Source organism: Nannobrachium achirus (genome assembly GCF_963921795.1).
Source record: "Nannobrachium achirus genome assembly, chromosome: 14".
Lineage (NCBI taxonomy): Eukaryota > Metazoa > Chordata > Actinopteri > Myctophiformes > Myctophidae > Nannobrachium > Nannobrachium achirus.
The window spans coordinates 4,077,952-4,096,231 of record NC_137821.1 but is presented as its reverse complement, the minus strand read 5'-3'; the positions used below and the strand labels follow the sequence as shown (position 1 = coordinate 4,096,231).

General features: G+C 45.3%; 1 protein-coding gene across 1 annotated transcript in view; it reads right to left on the bottom strand.

Moving 5' to 3' along the window:
• plcb3 (phospholipase C, beta 3 (phosphatidylinositol-specific)) overlaps positions 1-18,280 on the bottom strand; it is a 134,917-nt gene that overhangs the window by 52,812 nt on the left and 63,825 nt on the right. The window contains exon 3 of the mRNA XM_080741279.1: positions 4,771-4,839. Coding sequence (XP_080597405.1) covers positions 4,771-4,839 — 69 coding nt within the window. The remainder of the gene's footprint in view (positions 1-4,770; positions 4,840-18,280) is intronic.

Here is an 18,280-nt window from a genome sequence, read left to right as displayed (position 1 = left end):
ACAACAACAACCATCCAACCATACTCAAAATTCAGCTTTGTAAAAAAGCAACAACACTGTTAGTGTTACAACAGCCCTGCGTTTTCTTGTTTGGCTCATCGTTGTTTTTCCGCCTACTGCGCGCTGTGACATTATACAGCCACAACTAGTCTCCTGGAACGTGCCCTGCGAGTGGGGACGAGACATCATGCAGTCTGATGGGCTGTACCTCGCCCCGTGGATGATCCGTTGATTCGGGATCTGTTCTCGAGCCAATGATTTTAAATCATTGAATCGAATCGTATCGTATCACCATGAATGAACCAATATCGTCCATGTATCGTATCGTCAACCATGTATCGTGATATGTATCAAATCGCTATTAAAATGAATCGTTACACCCTTATGGCTGACAGCAACAATATAGAGTATTATTAATGTTTATGCATGTTTATGTCTGATGAGGAAATAACCAATAACCTGACATCCTGTCTGTACAAGACACTGTAACTGTGTGTGTGTGTGTGTGTGTGTGTGTGTGTGTGTGCGTGCGTGCGTGCGTGCGTGCGTGCGTGCGTGCGTGCGTGCGTGCGTCTATGAGCTAGCTTCAACAATAACTTCCTGTCCCGGCAGTCCCCTGTTACATCACTTCCTGTATGGTTGTTCCATGTGTCAGTCATTACAGAGACTATCACTGTCACCTTTGGACTGTCAACACGCACACACGCACGTGCGCATGCACACACACACCCACGCTCACACACACACACACACACGCACGTGCGCATGCACACACACACATACACGCTCACACACACACGACTGTTATAAAAAACACATGCACACACACACACACGCTCACACACACACACACACACACACACGACTGTTATAAAAACACATGCACACACACACATGCAGACAGCACACAGAGAAACACATGCACACAGGCTTTGTGTTTACATCCAATAAATGTGTTTGCCGTCAATTATTGTCAGTTTACATAGAAAAAGGTACAGTTTCATGACGGTACAGTTCACTGGTACAAGGTCTACTAAAAGGAGATCCTAGGAGATCCTAGAAAAGACTACGCTTATTTCCATAGGAAACCATGATAATGAGCAATCCTGCTTATTGAGCAGAGCTTTTATCGAGCCCACTGTTGAGGAAAGATGGGAAACGACACATTCTGAACAGAACCGATATCTTTTTTTATTATTGGCCAGTTGTTGTGACCATGAGTTTGTGCAGTGGTGGACTCACATGTTTTACTTACGTAAAAGTATCAATACTGCAATATAGAAATACTCTGTTACAAGTAAAAGTCCGGAATTCAAAATGTTCTTGAGAAAAAGTATGAAAGTGTTGGCATCAAAATGTACTCAAAGTACAAAAAGTAAAAGTACAAAATATTTGAAAATAGCAGATCTACAAGCTCACAACAGGTCGCGACGCGTTGTGAGCTTGTAGATCGGCTATTTTCAAATAGTCAAGGCATAAAATAAAGTGCTAAAGTAGTTTATGCATTTTTTATTATATCATAATTTATCTGCAAAGTAACTAGTTACTATGTTTTCAAATATATGTAGTGGAGTAAAAGACCAATATTTGGATCTGAGATGTAATGGAGTAGAAGTAAAAGTATTGTAAATTGGATACACTCAAGTAAAGTACAAATAACTCAAAAGTGTACTTAAGTACAGTACTTAAGTAAATGTACTTAGTTACTTTACAACACTGAGTTTGTGGCTGACCACCATCTATGAAGATGATAAAAAGTAACAAAGTAACAAATATCATCATTAAATATCATCATTAAATATCATCATTAAATATCATCATTAAATATCATCATTAAATATCATCAAAACAATAATTCATTAGCTTGGACGTGCAGAGAATGTTAGAGAGGCAGGGGCTGAAACTTCTAAAAGGGCCTTTTGGTGAAAATATCGAAAATAGCAGACCTCCAAGCTCACAACGCGTCGCAGCGCGACGCGTTGTGAGCTTGGAGGTCTGCTATTTTCGGTGCGTGATTCCACACTGAACTAAGCATAATCAAGTCAATATTGGATTTCTATTCAGGAGAGTTTGGACAAGGCAATTCTCTTGAACGCTGCCTTCAGGTATGGCATGGAAAGAGGGGGCATTTTACATTTCTTTTACCATAGTGAAAACTGCATTCATGGTCTGGAGAGGGCACTTTTTACAGATGGATAAAAGGGCAGGGGCTCAAGCCCCCTTTGATGTCTATGTGTACACGTGCCTGTTCAATAAGTGCTAATAAGTGTTACTGTTAAATGGCTTTATATTAGGAATAGAAGTGTGAAGTGTAATAATGTCTTGAAAATGGACCAAATGGACCCATATGGTACACGCCCACAATGTAACCAAATGGACCCGGTGGTACTGTACACTCACACAGTCAAATCAACACTGAGGTTTTGTACAGTGTACTGTACACAGCTGTTTAGTGACTGCCTGCTATTACGGTCATCAACAGCAGGGGGCGACATGTTCACACATACACAGTACACACACAGCCACACTGTGAATGCACTATACAGCCTGTAGTAGCTATTTCTTTTTGCTATTTTCTTTGGCCTTTTGTAACACTTTAAACCAATCTCCTACAAGCCTAACCCTAGAGCACACAAGGGCAACATACGGCCCGGGGGCCGGACCCGGCCCTTCCACCATCTCAATACGGCCCTTGAAGTCCTCAAGAAAAACAAAATTAGCCCCATAAAATCTACATGTTAAAAGGCAGCATCATGTTCTTTTAACAGAACTCCAATTCATTTTTAGTAATTAATACGTAGGCCTATGTACCAGTTTAGTATATACTGCATTCCATATTCCATCCGTATGTACTCAAATGTTAAATGTTTATAATGTAAGAGTGAAATAGTCTGCCATCGATCCATATTTATAAAATAATTCATAAGCCTTAAAGACACCACGCAAAATAGGCAATTGTCTGTCATGTCTATCAAATTCATGCAGTTTTAACTTCATTCAGCACTATGTTTCAAGTTTCCATTGTCCAACGTGTGGCCCTTCGCTCACTTTATCAAAGTCAGTATGGCCCCCTGGAAAGAGATGTTGCCCACCCCTGCCCTAGAGGAATACTAAATTAACCAGTAAGATTCCCTAAATCAGGATATAAGCGACCGTCAGGTCGCATACACAAACTTTAGAAGGCAATGGTAGCCAATCAGGAGGGAATATGGGAAATGGGACAGATCCATGTTGATGACATGACTGTAGAGATACCTTGTACCACTTTGCGTGATTTTAGGGCAAAATCTGTAGGAGCATTGTCCAAAAATGTGTTTCGCAAGAAACAACCTCATGGTGGCGCTAGAAGAGGGCCAAGTGAGAAATGAGTGTGTGAAAGGTTTGGCATGGATAGGGGCAACGGTGGTGGAGATATGAGTAGGGCAAAAGTGTGACGTGACGTGGGACGGACAGACTGACTGAGACAGACAGACAGTGGAGGTTTTGATAGTAACTGCGACCTGACGGTCGCAATTAATGGAGATTGTGTTTTTTTTGTCACATTCCTGAGAGAATAGTTCAGGGGTCAGCAACCTTTTTGAAATGAAGTGCCATGTGTTTATTTTCTAGATAGTCAGTGTGACACGTCTATACAGAATTGATTCCCACTATTTCCCTACTTTGTCCCTACTATTTAAAGGACAACTTTGTCTTTTTACAACAAGGGTTCATATTTTAGATTGTAATTAGAGAAAAGAAAAAGTGAGTGTAAAAATGTTTTCGTTTGCTTCGTTCTATTGTTTTATCGCGTTTACCGTGCTAAAATGTGGGGCATGCGTACGCATGGGGGCATGCGTACAAGTGGCTAAATATGTCTTTTTAGACACAATATGCCAGCAGTTTCTTTATTGCTATTTACAGTAACACTTCTAGACCCCATAAGCCACTTGTACGCATGCCCCCAACCACTGAAATAAGAATCTCTAAAACAATAGAAAGAAGTGAATGAAATAATTTTAACACTCATCTTTTATATTCTTTAATGACAATCTAAAATATGAACCCTTGTTGTAAAAAACTAAAGTTGTCCTTTAAGTGCATTTGTCTTATACAGTATGTAAGACCAGTGCTGGTATTCCTGGTATTCCCCCTCAGGTTAAAATAATAATAATACAAATTGTGTGGTCATGTTAGCTCTCAAGTCAAACGAGTGTGATGATCTCAGCGGTTTGACTCATATGGATATGAAGAAACAACAATGGTGAGAAAACGCTAATGTTACTGTCTGTCGCCGAATTAGTTACAATTCCACCAGAGAGAGACTGAATCAAATATGAGTGACTGACTATCATAAACCATACAGAGCCACCTCCACGACAATATCGTGCAAACCGTTTGTTTATTTTTGGACCGCAATGCTTATTATGAGACGATTTTAAGATGACTCAATGTTATTCTCCAAGTTACTCTCCAAGAGGTTACTCCTGTGAACCGGGGGATGAGCGAGTCACGTAATGTTTTCATTACTCTATTTCCTTCAAGAGGACCAGAGACGTGGTTTTGCTATGCTTGACAGGACATTTTTGTCCAAACACACACAAACGCACGCAGGCGCACACACACCCACACCTCACACACACACACACACACACACACACACACACACACACACACACACACACACACACACACACACACACACACACACACACACACACACACACACACACACACACACACACACACACACACACACACACACACACACACACACACACACACACACCTTACCTTTGGCAGTTTGGCAAACTTTCCCGTCCTGGTGTCTCTGATGGAGCTGATGTCCAACACCTCCACTTCCTGTTGGACAAGAGAGACATTATCATCATTATGATGTCATTATGATGTCCAACACCTCCACTTCCTGTTGGACAAGAGATACATTATCATCATTATGATGTCATCAATATGTCATCAATATGTCATCAGACATTTATCATGACATCATCTCATTCATAGTCTCCTGCCATGTGCTGTTGGGATACAATGACAGTAGTATTGTGAATGAATACAATTTATATACTGTATATATCTCTGCTGTCGGGACGAAACCTCCTAACTCCAAAATGTTCATTTACGGGAAAATGAGCTCAAGTTAGGAGGTTTTGACCGAAGGGCTTTTTACTACTTTCCATTGGTTCAATATTATTTTAACCAACACACAGACGTAAAGGATGTTCAATAGCACATATTTATGAAAAAATCACACCCAATGTGAAGTGAGCGGTGGGCGTGCTTGCATAACGTCTTCAGACTAGGAGTTGAGTCTAGGATGTACACAGGCTATGCTACACACACACGGAAAAAGGCTACAGACACACAATGATGACATCACTACACAAACATGATGCTACGTACACACATTTTGTTATGGCAAAACGCTGAGGAAAAAGGCTACACACACACGCACAGCCACTCTATGGAGCGGTTTACCACCGCTCAAAAAAGAGAGGGGCAATCGTTTGGAGTTAGCTGGTTTGGCAGAAAGTGCGGAGTTCAATATTGTTTTAACCAACACTCAGATGTAAAGGGTGTTCAATAGCCCTGATTTATGCCAAAAAAAAAATCTAAATCCTCAAAAATGGATTTCAGAGGTTTTGGCCAGACAGTGACGATAATATACAGCACAGTACAATAAAAAAAAAGGGAAAACTGAAGCCACCAGAGCTAACCAGCCTCTGTCCTCTTCATAGTCCAACTTTTTGAGCTTTTTTCATAATTTGTTTCCTGGTGACAAGGCTGTGGACGGTTGTTTTCGTTGGCTGGTGGTTCTGCTACGGGCGGCCCCGGTTCTACAGCGTTTGCTCAGAGGCAACTAGCTGTGTTGCCTCCGGCCTCGGAAATGTGCCTGCAGTGTGCACGTGCACACTACATGCTCGTGCACACTACATGCTCGTGCACACTGCATGCACGTGCACACTACATGCTCGTGCACACTACATGCTCGTGCACACTACATGCTCGTGCACACTACATGCACGTGCACACTACATGCTCGTGCACACTACATGCTCGTGCACACTGTGTGCTTGTGTTCAAAGCAAGAGGCAGCGCAGTGCATTGTGGGGTGGCAGCACTCGGCTAGTGACCATCGACTGTTCCCTACAAATCCAGATGCATTGTGGGATAGTTGACTCAATAGAATAGAAGATGTGGGAACGCCTACTGAGTGGCAAAAACACACTTTGACAGCCCAAACATCCACACAGAAAACTACTTCCTGGTCTTGACAGCCCATACATCCACACAGAAAACTACTTCCTGGTCTTGACAGCCCATACATCCACACAGAAAACTACTTTCTGGTCTTGACAGCCCATACATCCACACAGAAAACTACTTTCTGGCCTTGACAGCCCATACATCCACACAGAAAACTACTTTCTGGTCTTGACAGCCCAAACATCCACACAGAAAACTACTTTCTGGTCTTGACAGCCCAAACATCCACACAGAAAACTACTTTCTGGTCTTGACAGCCCATACATCCACACAGAAAACTACTTTCTGGTCTTGACAGCCCATACATCCAAACAGAAAACTACTTCCTGGTCTTGACAGCCCAAACATCCACACAGAAAACTACTTTCTGGTCTTGACAGCCCATACATCCAAACAGAAAACTACTTCCTGGTCTTGACAGCCCAAACATCCACACAGAAAACTACTTTCTGGTCTTGACAGCCCATACATCCAAACAGAAAACTACTTTCTGGTCTTGACAGCCCATACATCCAAACAGAAAACTACTTCCTGGTCTTGACAGCCCATACATCCAAACAGAAAACTACTTCCTGGTCTTGACAGCCCAAACATCCACACAGAAAACTACTTTCTGGTCTTGACAGCCCATACATCCAAACAGAAAACTACTTTCTGGTCTTGACAGCCCATACATCCAAACAGAAAACTACTTTCTGGTCTTGACAGCCCATACATCCAAACAGAAAACTACTTTCTGGTCTTGACAGCCCATACATCTAGAGATGTGACCGAATATTCGGCGCCGAAAATTTTCGGCCGAATAGTGCCAAAAAACGCATATTCGGTTTCGGTTCGGTTTGATTTTACAGCCGAATAATTATTACCGAATAGTACCGAATACCAAATACCGAATATTACCGAATACTGAATACCGAATACTACCGAATACTACCGAATAATGTATAGGATATTCAATATATATATATATATATATATATATATATATATATAAAGAAATATAATTACATTGATATTTCTTTATGATGCAATAATTCAACTATATGGAATGTTAATATTTTGAGACATAATTTGTCTTTTATTACAAATTTACTACACAATAGTAAATAAATAATTATACACAAAAATAAATATGTTATGTGTGCATTCAAAAGTGAGAAATAAATGTTTTATGGAACCATATGGTGATTATTATTTAAGGTTTTGCCATAATCATGTCTTTTGCCATAATCAGGTAGCTTTACAACAAAGGTACAGCAATGGTGCAAAAAATTGTAATACAAAATACATTATATACATGTATTATTCGGCTATTCGGTATTCGGTTTTCGGCCAAATGTTTCCAATATTCGGTATTCGGTTTCGGCCAAGAATTTTGCTTTCGGCACATCCCTACATACATCCACACAGAAAACTACTTTCTGGTCTTGACAGCCCATACATCCACACAGAAAACTACTTTCTGGTCTTGACAGCCCATACATCCACACAGAAAACTACTTTCTGGTCTTGACAGCCCATACATCCACACAGAAAACTACTTTCTGGTCTTGACAGCCCATACATCCACACAGAAAACTACTTTCTGGTCTTGACAGCCCATACATCCACACAGAAAACTACTTTCTGGTCTTGACAGCCCATACATCCACACAGAAAACTACTTTCTGGTCTTGACAGCCCATACATCCACACAGAAAACTACTTTCTGGTCTTGACAGCCCATACATCCACACAGAAAACTACTTTCTGGTCTTGACAGCCCATACATCCACACAGAAAACTACTTTCTGGTCTTGACAGCCCATACATCCACACAGAAAACTACTTTCTGGTCTTGACAGCCCATACATCCACACAGAAAACTACTTTCTGGTCTTGACAGCCCATACATCCAAACAGAAAACTACTTCCTGGTCTTGACAGCCCAAACATCCACACAGAAAACTACTTTCTGGTCTTGACAGCCCATACATCCAAACAGAAAACTACTTCCTGGTCTTGACAGCCCAAACATCCACACAGAAAACTACTTTCTGGTCTTGACAGCCCATACATCCAAACAGAAAACTACTTTCTGGTCTTGACAGCCCATACATCCAAACAGAAAACTACTTCCTGGTCTTGACAGCCCATACATCCAAACAGAAAACTACTTCCTGGTCTTGACAGCCCAAACATCCACACAGAAAACTACTTTCTGGTCTTGACAGCCCATACATCCAAACAGAAAACTACTTTCTGGTCTTGACAGCCCATACATCCACACAGAAAACTACTTTCTGGTCTTGACAGCCCATACATCCAAACAGAAAACTACTTTCTGGTCTTGACAGCCCATACATCCACACAGAAAACTACTTTCTGGTCTTGACAGCCCATACATCCACACAGAAAACTACTTTCTGGTCTTGACAGCCCATACATCCACACAGAAAACTACTTTCTGGTCTTGACAGCCCATACATCCACACAGAAAACTACTTTCTGGTCTTGACAGCCCATACATCCACACAGAAAACTACTTTCTGGTCTTGACAGCCCAAACATCCACACAGAAAAGTCCTGTCTGATTGCATTAAACAATATTAGACGAGTTTGCCACTCACTTTGCCATTCACTTTATGCATGTTCACACCCTCTATTTCAGACACTACTTGAAAATGGTGGAACCCCCATATAGTGCATTATGTAGGGGTGCCATAGCTCAGGGGTAGAGAAACCGTTATTGGAGCACGAAGGGTTCCCGAAGGGTTCCCAGTTCGAATCTGGGCTCCCCTTGAGTTAATGTCGAAGGGTCCTTGGGCAAGACTCTGAACCCCTTGCTCCCGGTGAGTAGGTTGGTGCCTTGCATTGGTTTCCTCCGCCACCGGTGTATGAATGTGTGCGTGAATGGGTGAATGTAATGCACAATCTATGTAAAGCGCCTTGGATAAAAGCGCTATATAAATGCACCATTTACCATTTATGTAGGGCATAGGGGCTGATTTCGGATGACTCATTGCCTGGCCTTTTTCGCCAATAGGGAGAGAGTGAGAAAGCCAGGAGAAAGTGAGGACTAGTTGCAGACAGTTGTAGTGTCAGTTTATTGACAGCTTGTGGCCGAGCAGCAACATGATGGACAGATCTACTATCTAGCTTTATGACGTGAATGTAATGCCTGCAACTACAGGTGCTTGTCAGGGTCCCGGGGTCAATTGTGACAGACAGACAGCCAGACAGCCAGCCAGAGAGACAGACAGACAGACAGACAGACAGACAGACAGACAGACAAAATGGGTTGCATCCCTTTTTGTCTGAATCATTACCAGTAAGACGCCTCAGGGTGACATGCAACCTCGCCCTAAAGGGCCCAATCCCCATAGAACCACAGTGTCAGGCGTCATAGACAGAGATATACATACGGACAAGCTGTGACCGTTCACATACAAAGGAGGCTTGAGCCCCTGCCCTTTTATCAGTCTGTAAAAAGTGCCCTCTCCAGACCATGAATGCAGTTTTCACTATGGTGAAAGAAATGCAAATGTCCTTCTTTCCATGCCATATACCTGACTTAGACTTCATCATGCCGAAAATAGCAGACCTCCAAGCTCACAATGTGTCGCAGCGTGACACATTGTGAGCTTGGAGGTCTGCTATTTTCGATACTTTCACCAAAAGGCCCTTTTAGAAATGTAAACCCCTGCCTCTCTAACATTCTCTGTGTATCCCTGCTTCCTCTGTCCATCTATCTGTCATCTGCATTTCTAGCGCTCTGTCACTGAGGACGTACAAGCCTCTGTCCATCTATCTGTCATCTGCATTTCTAGCGCTCTGTCACTGAGGACGTACAAGCTCTGTCTCCTCTGTCCATCTGTCTGTCATCTGCATTTCTAGCGCTCTGTCACTGAGGACGTACAAGCTCTGTCTCCTCTGTCCATCTATCTGTCATCTGCATTTCTAGCGCTCTGTCACTGAGGACGTACAAGCTCTGTCTCCTCTGTCCATCTATCTGTCATCTGCATTTCTAGCGCTCTGTCACTGAGGACGTACAAGCTCTGTCTCCTCTGTCCATCTATCTGTCATCTGCATTTCTAGCGCTCTGTCACTGAGGACGTACAAGCTCTGTCTCCTCTGTCCATCTATCTGTCATCTGCATTTCTAGCGCTCTGTCACTGAGGACGTACAAGCTCTGTCTCCTCTGTCCATCTATCTGTCATCTGCATTTCTAGCGCTCTGTCACTGAGGACGTACAAGCTCTGTCTCCTCTGTCCATCTATCTGTCATCTGCATTTCTAGCGCTCTGTCACTGAGGACGTACAAGCTCTGTCTCCTCTGTCCATCTATCTGTCATCTGCATTTCTAGCGCTCTGTCACTGAGGACGTACAAGCTCTGTCTCCTCTGTCCATCTATCTGTCATCTGCATTTCTAGCGCTCTGTCACTGAGGACGTACAAGCTCTGTCTCCTCTGTCCATCTATCTGTCATCTACATTTCTAGCGCTCTGTCACTGAGGACGTACAAGCTCTGTCTCCTCTGTCCATCTATCTGTCATCTGCATTTCTAGCGCTCTGTCACTGAGGACGTACAAGCTCTGTCTCCTCTGTCCATCTATCTGTCATCTGCATTTCTAGTGCTCTGTCACTGAGGACGTACAAGCTCTGTCTCCTCTGTCCATCTATCTGTCATCTGCATTTCTAGCGCTCTGTCACTGAGGACGTACAAGCTCTGTCTCCTCTGTCCATCTATCTGTCATCTGCATTTCTAGCGCTCTGTCACTGAGGACGTACAAGCTCTGTCTCCTCTGTCCATCTATCTGTCATCTGCATTTCTAGCGCTCTGTCACTGAGGACGTACAAGCTCTGTCTCCTCTGTCCATCTATCTGTCATCTGCATTTCTAGCGCTCTGTCACTGAGGACGTACAAGCTCTGTCTCCTCTGTCCATCTATCTGTCATCTGCATTTCTAGCGCTCTGTCACTGAGGACGTACAAGCTCTGTCTCCTCTGTCCATCTATCTGTCATCTGCATTTCTAGCGCTCTGTCACTGAGGACGTACAAGCTCTGTCTCCTCTGTCCATCTATCTGTCATCTGCATTTCTAGCGCTCTGTCACTGAGGACGTACAAGCTCTGTCTCCTCTGTCCATCTATCTGTCATCTGCATTTCTAGCGCTCTGTCACTGAGGACGTACAAGCTCTGTCTCCTCTGTCCATCTATCTGTCATCTGCATTTCTAGCGCTCTGTCACTGAGGACGTACAAGCTCTGTCTCCTCTGTCCATCTATCTGTGTCATCTGCATTTCTAGCGCTCTGTCACTGAGGACGTACAAGCTCTGTCTCCTCTGTCCATCTATCTGTCATCTGCATTTCTAGCGCTCTGTCACTGAGGACGTACAAGCTCTGTCTCCTCTGTCCATCTATCTGTCATCTGCATTTCTAGCGCTCTGTCACTGAGGACGTACAAGCTCTGTCTCCTCTGTCCATCTATCTGTCATCTGCATTTCTAGCGCTCTGTCACTGAGGACGTACAAGCTCTGTCTCCTCTGTCCATCTATCTGTCATCTGCATTTCTAGCGCTCTGTCACTGAGGACGTACAAGCTCTGTCTCCTCTGTCCATCTATCTGTCATCTGCATTTCTAGCGCTCTGTCACTGAGGACGTACAAGCTCTGTCTCCTCTGTCCATCTATCTGTCATCTGCATTTCTAGCGCTCTGTCACTGAGGACGTACAAGCTCTGTCTCCTCTGTCCATCTATCTGTCATCTGCATTTCTAGCGCTCTGTCACTGAGGACGTACAAGCTCTGTCTCCTCTGTCCATCTATCTGTCATCTGCATTTCTAGCGCTCTGTCACTGAGGACGTACAAGCTCTGTCTCCTCTGTCCATCTATCTGTCATCTGCATTTCTAGCGCTCTGTCACTGAGGACGTACAAGCTCTGTCTCCTCTGTCCATCTGTCTGTCATCTGCATTTCTAGCGCTCTGTCACTGAGGACGTACAAGCTCTGTCTCCTCTGTCCATCTATCTGTCATCTGCATTTCTAGCGCTCTGTCACTGAGGACGTACAAGCTCTGTCTCCGCTGTCCATCTATCTGTCATCTGCATTTATAGCGCTCTGTCACTGAGGACGTACAAGCTCTGTCTCCTCTGTCCATCTATCTGTCATCTGCATTTCTAGCGCTCTGTCACTGAGGACGTACAAGCTCTGTCTCCTCTGTCCATCTATCTGTCATCTGCATTTCTAGCGCTCTGTCACTGAGGACGTACAAGCTCTGTCTCCTCTGTCCATCTGTCTGTCATCTGCATTTCTAGCGCTCTGTCACTGAGGACGTACAAGCTCTGTCTCCTCTGTCCATCTATCTGTCATCTGCATTTCTAGCGCTCTGTCACTGAGGACGTACAAGCTGAGGACGTACAAGCTCTGTCTCCTCTGTCCATCTATCTGTCATCTGCATTTCTAGCGCTCTGTCACTGAGGACGTACAAGCTCTGTCTCCTCTGTCCATCTGTCTGTCATCTGCATTTCTAGCGCTCTGTCACTGAGGACGTACAAGCTCTGTCTCCTCTGTCCATCTATCTGTCATCTGCATTTCTAGCGCTCTGTCACTGAGGACGTACAAGCTCTGTCTCCTCTGTCCATCTATCTGTCATCTGCATTTCTAGCGCTCTGTCACTGAGGACGTACAAGCTCTGTCTCCTCTGTCCATCTATCTGTCATCTGCATTTCTAGCGCTCTGTCACTGAGGACGTACAAGCTCTGTCTCCTCTGTCCATCTATCTGTCATCTGCATTTCTAGCGCTCTGTCACTGAGGACGTACAAGCTCTGTCTCCTCTGTCCATCTGTCTGTCATCTGCATTTCTAGCGCTCTGTCACTGAGGACGTACAAGCTCTGTCTCCTCTGTCCATCTGTCTGTCATCTGCATTTCTAGCGCTCTGTCACTGAGGACGTACAAGCTCTGTCTCCTCTGTCCATCTATCTGTCATCTGCATTTCTAGCGCTCTGTCACTGAGGACGTACAAGCTCTGTCTCCTCTGTCCATCTATCTGTCATCTGCATTTCTAGCGCTCTGTCACTGAGGACGTACAAGCTCTGTCTCCTCTGTCCATCTATCTGTCATCTGCATTTCTAGCGCTCTGTCACTGAGGACGTACAAGCTCTGTCTCCTCTGTCCATCTATCTGTCATCTGCATTTCTAGCGCTCTGTCACTGAGGACGTACAAGCTCTGTCTCCTCTGTCCATCTATCTGTCATCTGCATTTCTAGCGCTCTGTCACTGAGGACGTACAAGCTCTGTCTCCTCTGTCCATCTATCTGTCATCTGCATTTCTAGCGCTCTGTCACTGAGGACGTACAAGCTCTGTCTCCTCTGTCCATCTGTCTGTCATCTGCATTTCTAGCGCTCTGTCACTGAGGACGTACAAGCTCTGTCTCCTCTGTCCATCTATCTGTCATCTGCATTTCTAGCGCTCTGTCACTGAGGACGTACAAGCTCTGTCTCCGCTGTCCATCTATCTGTCATCTGCATTTATAGCGCTCTGTCACTGAGGACGTACAAGCTCTGTCTCCTCTGTCCATCTATCTGTCATCTGCATTTCTAGCGCTCTGTCACTGAGGACGTACAAGCTCTGTCTCCTCTGTCCATCTATCTGTCATCTGCATTTCTAGCGCTCTGTCACTGAGGACGTACAAGCTCTGTCTCCTCTGTCCATCTGTCTGTCATCTGCATTTCTAGCGCTCTGTCACTGAGGACGTACAAGCTCTGTCTCCTCTGTCCATCTATCTGTCATCTGCATTTCTAGCGCTCTGTCACTGAGGACGTACAAGCTGAGGACGTACAAGCTCTGTCTCCTCTGTCCATCTATCTGTCATCTGCATTTCTAGCGCTCTGTCACTGAGGACGTACAAGCTCTGTCTCCTCTGTCCATCTGTCTGTCATCTGCATTTCTAGCGCTCTGTCACTGAGGACGTACAAGCTCTGTCTCCTCTGTCCATCTATCTGTCATCTGCATTTCTAGCGCTCTGTCACTGAGGACGTACAAGCTCTGTCTCCTCTGTCCATCTATCTGTCATCTGCATTTCTAGCGCTCTGTCACTGAGGACGTACAAGCTCTGTCTCCTCTGTCCATCTATCTGTCATCTGCATTTCTAGCGCTCTGTCACTGAGGACGTACAAGCTCTGTCTCCTCTGTCCATCTATCTGTCATCTGCATTTCTAGCGCTCTGTCACTGAGGACGTACAAGCTCTGTCTCCTCTGTCCATCTGTCTGTCATCTGCATTTCTAGCGCTCTGTCACTGAGGACGTACAAGCTCTGTCTCCTCTGTCCATCTGTCTGTCATCTGCATTTCTAGCGCTCTGTCACTGAGGACGTACAAGCTCTGTCTCCTCTGTCCATCTATCTGTCATCTGCATTTCTAGCGCTCTGTCACTGAGGACGTACAAGCTCTGTCTCCTCTGTCCATCTATCTGTCATCTGCATTTCTAGCGCTCTGTCACTGAGGACGTACAAGCTCTGTCTCCTCTGTCCATCTATCTGTCATCTGCATTTCTAGCGCTCTGTCACTGAGGACGTACAAGCTCTGTCTCCTCTGTCCATCTATCTGTCATCTGCATTTCTAGCGCTCTGTCACTGAGGACGTACAAGCTCTGTCTCCTCTGTCCATCTATCTGTCATCTGCATTTCTAGCGCTCTGTCACTGAGGACGTACAAGCTCTGTCTCCTCTGTCCATCTATCTGTCATCTGCATTTCTAGCGCTCTGTCACTGAGGACGTACAAGCTCTGTCTCCTCTGTCCATCTATCTGTCATCTGCATTTCTAGCGCTCTGTCACTGAGGACGTACAAGCTCTGTCTCCTCTGTCCATCTATCTGTCATCTGCATTTCTAGCGCTCTGTCACTGAGGACGTACAAGCTCTGTCTCCTCTGTCCATCTATCTGTCATCTGCATTTCTAGCGCTCTGTCACTGAGGACGTACAAGCTCTGTCTCCTCTGTCCATCTATCTGTCATCTGCATTTCTAGCGCTCTGTCACTGAGGACGTACAAGCTCTGTCTCCTCTGTCCATCTATCTGTCATCTGCATTTCTAGCGCTCTGTCACTGAGGACGTACAAGCTCTGTCTCCTCTGTCCATCTATCTGTCATCTGCATTTCTAGCGCTCTGTCACTGAGGACGTACAAGCTCTGTCTCCTCTGTCCATCTATCTGTCATCTGCATTTCTAGCGCTCTGTCACTGAGGACGTACAAGCTCTGTCTCCTCTGTCCATCTATCTGTCATCTGCATTTCTAGCGCTCTGTCACTGAGGACGTACAAGCTCTGTCTCCTCTGTCCATCTATCTGTCATCTGCATTTCTAGCGCTCTGTCACTGAGGACGTACAAGCTCTGTCTCCTCTGTCCATCTGTCTGTCATCTGCATTTCTAGCGCTCTGTCACTGAGGACGTACAAGCTCTGTCTCCTCTGTCCATCTATCTGTCATCTGCATTTCTAGCGCTCTGTCACTGAGGACGTACAAGCTCTGTCTCCTCTGTCCATCTATCTGTCATCTGCATTTCTAGCGCTCTGTCACTGAGGACGTACAAGCTCTGTCTCCTCTGTCCATCTATCTGTCATCTGCATTTCTAGCGCTCTGTCACTGAGGACGTACAAGCTCTGTCTCCTCTGTCCATCTATCTGTCATCTGCATTTCTAGCGCTCTGTCACTGAGGACGTACAAGCTCTGTCTCCTCTGTCCATCTATCTGTCATCTGCATTTCTAGCGCTCTGTCACTGAGGACGTACAAGCTCTGTCTCCTCTGTCCATCTATCTGTCATCTGCATTTCTAGCGCTCTGTCACTGAGGACGTACAAGCTCTGTCTCCTCTGTCCATCTATCTGTCATCTGCATTTCTAGCGCTCTGTCACTGAGGACGTACAAGCTCTGTCTCCTCTGTCCATCTATCTGTCATCTGCATTTCTAGCGCTCTGTCACTGAGGACGTACAAGCTCTGTCTCCTCTGTCCATCTATCTGTCATCTGCATTTCTAGCGCTCTGTCACTGAGGACGTACAAGCTCTGTCTCCTCTGTCCATCTATCTGTCATCTGCATTTCTAGCGCTCTGTCACTGAGGACGTACAAGCTCTGTCTCCTCTGTCCATCTATCTGTCATCTGCATTTCTAGCGCTCTGTCACTGAGGACGTACAAGCTCTGTCTCCTCTGTCCATCTATCTGTCATCTGCATTTCTAGCGCTCTGTCACTGAGGACGTACAAGCTCTGTCTCCTCTGTCCATCTATCTGTCATCTGCATTTCTAGCGCTCTGTCACTGAGGACGTACAAGCTCTGTCTCCTCTGTCCATCTATCTGTCATCTGCATTTCTAGCGCTCTGTCACTGAGGACGTACAAGCTCTGTCTCCTCTGTCCATCTATCTGTCATCTGCATTTCTAGCGCTCTGTCACTGAGGACGTACAAGCTCTGTCTCCTCTGTCCATCTATCTGTCATCTGCATTTCTAGCGCTCTGTCACTGAGGACGTACAAGCTCTGTCTCCTCTGTCCATCTATCTGTCATCTGCATTTCTAGCGCTCTGTCACTGAGGACGTACAAGCTCTGTCTCCTCTGTCCATCTATCTGTCATCTGCATTTCTAGCGCTCTGTCACTGAGGACGTACAAGCTCTGTCTCCTCTGTCCATCTATCTGTCATCTGCATTTCTAGCGCTCTGTCACTGAGGACGTACAAGCTCTGTCTCCTCTGTCCATCTATCTGTCATCTGCATTTCTAGCGCTCTGTCACTGAGGACGTACAAGCTCTGTCTCCTCTGTCCATCTATCTGTCATCTGCATTTCTAGCGCTCTGTCACTGAGGACGTACAAGCTCTGTCTCCTCTGTCCATCTATCTGTCATCTGCATTTCTAGCGCTCTGTCACTGAGGACGTACAAGCTCTGTCTCCTCTGTCCATCTATCTGTCATCTGCATTTCTAGCGCTCTGTCACTGAGGACGTACAAGCTCTGTCTCCTCTGTCCATCTATCTGTCATCTGCATTTCTAGCGCTCTGTCACTGAGGACGTACAAGCTCTGCCTCTGTCCAGTCTATCTGTCTGTCATCTGCATTTCTAGCGCTCTGTCACTGAGGACGTACAAGCTCTGTCTCCTCTGTCCATCTATCTGTCATCTGCATTTCTAGCGCTCTGTCACTGAGGACGTACAAGCTCTGTCTCCTCTGTCCATCTATCTGTCATCTGCATTCTAGCGCTCTGTCACTGAGGACGTACAAGCTCTGTCTCCTCTGTCCATCTATCTGTCATCTGCATTTCTAGCGCTCTGTCACTGAGGACGTACAAGCTCTGTCTCCTCTGTCCATCTATCTGTCATCTGCATTTCTAGCGCTCTGTCACTGAGGACGTACAAGCTCTGTCTCCTCTGTCCATCTATCTGTCATCTGCATTTCTAGCGCTCTGTCACTGAGGACGTACAAGCTCTGTCTCCTCTGTCCATCTATCTGTCATCTGCATTTCTAGCGCTCTGTCACTGAGGACGTACAAGCTCTGTCTCCTCTGTCCATCTATCTGTCATCTGCATTTCTAGCGCTCTGTCACTGAGGACGTACAAGCTCTGTCTCCTCTGTCCATCTATCTGTCATCTACATTTCTAGCGCTCTGTCACTGAGGACGTACAAGCTCTGTCTCCTCTGTCCATCTATCTGTCATCTGCATTTCTAGCGCTCTGTCACTGAGGACGTACAAGCTCTGTCTCCTCTGTCCATCTATCTGTCATCTACATTTCTAGCGCTCTGTCACTGAGGACGTACAAGCTCTGTCTCCTCTGTCCATCTATCTGTCATCTGCATTTCTAGCGCTCTGTCACTGAGGATCGTACAAGCTCTGTCTCCTCTGTCCATCTATCTGTCATCTACATTTCTAGCGCTCTGTCACTGAGGACGTACAAGCTCTGTCTCCTCTGTCCATCTATCTGTCATCTACATTTCTAGCGCTCTGTCACTGAGGACGTACAAGCTCTGTCTCCTCTGTCCATCTATCTGTCATCTACATTTCTAGCG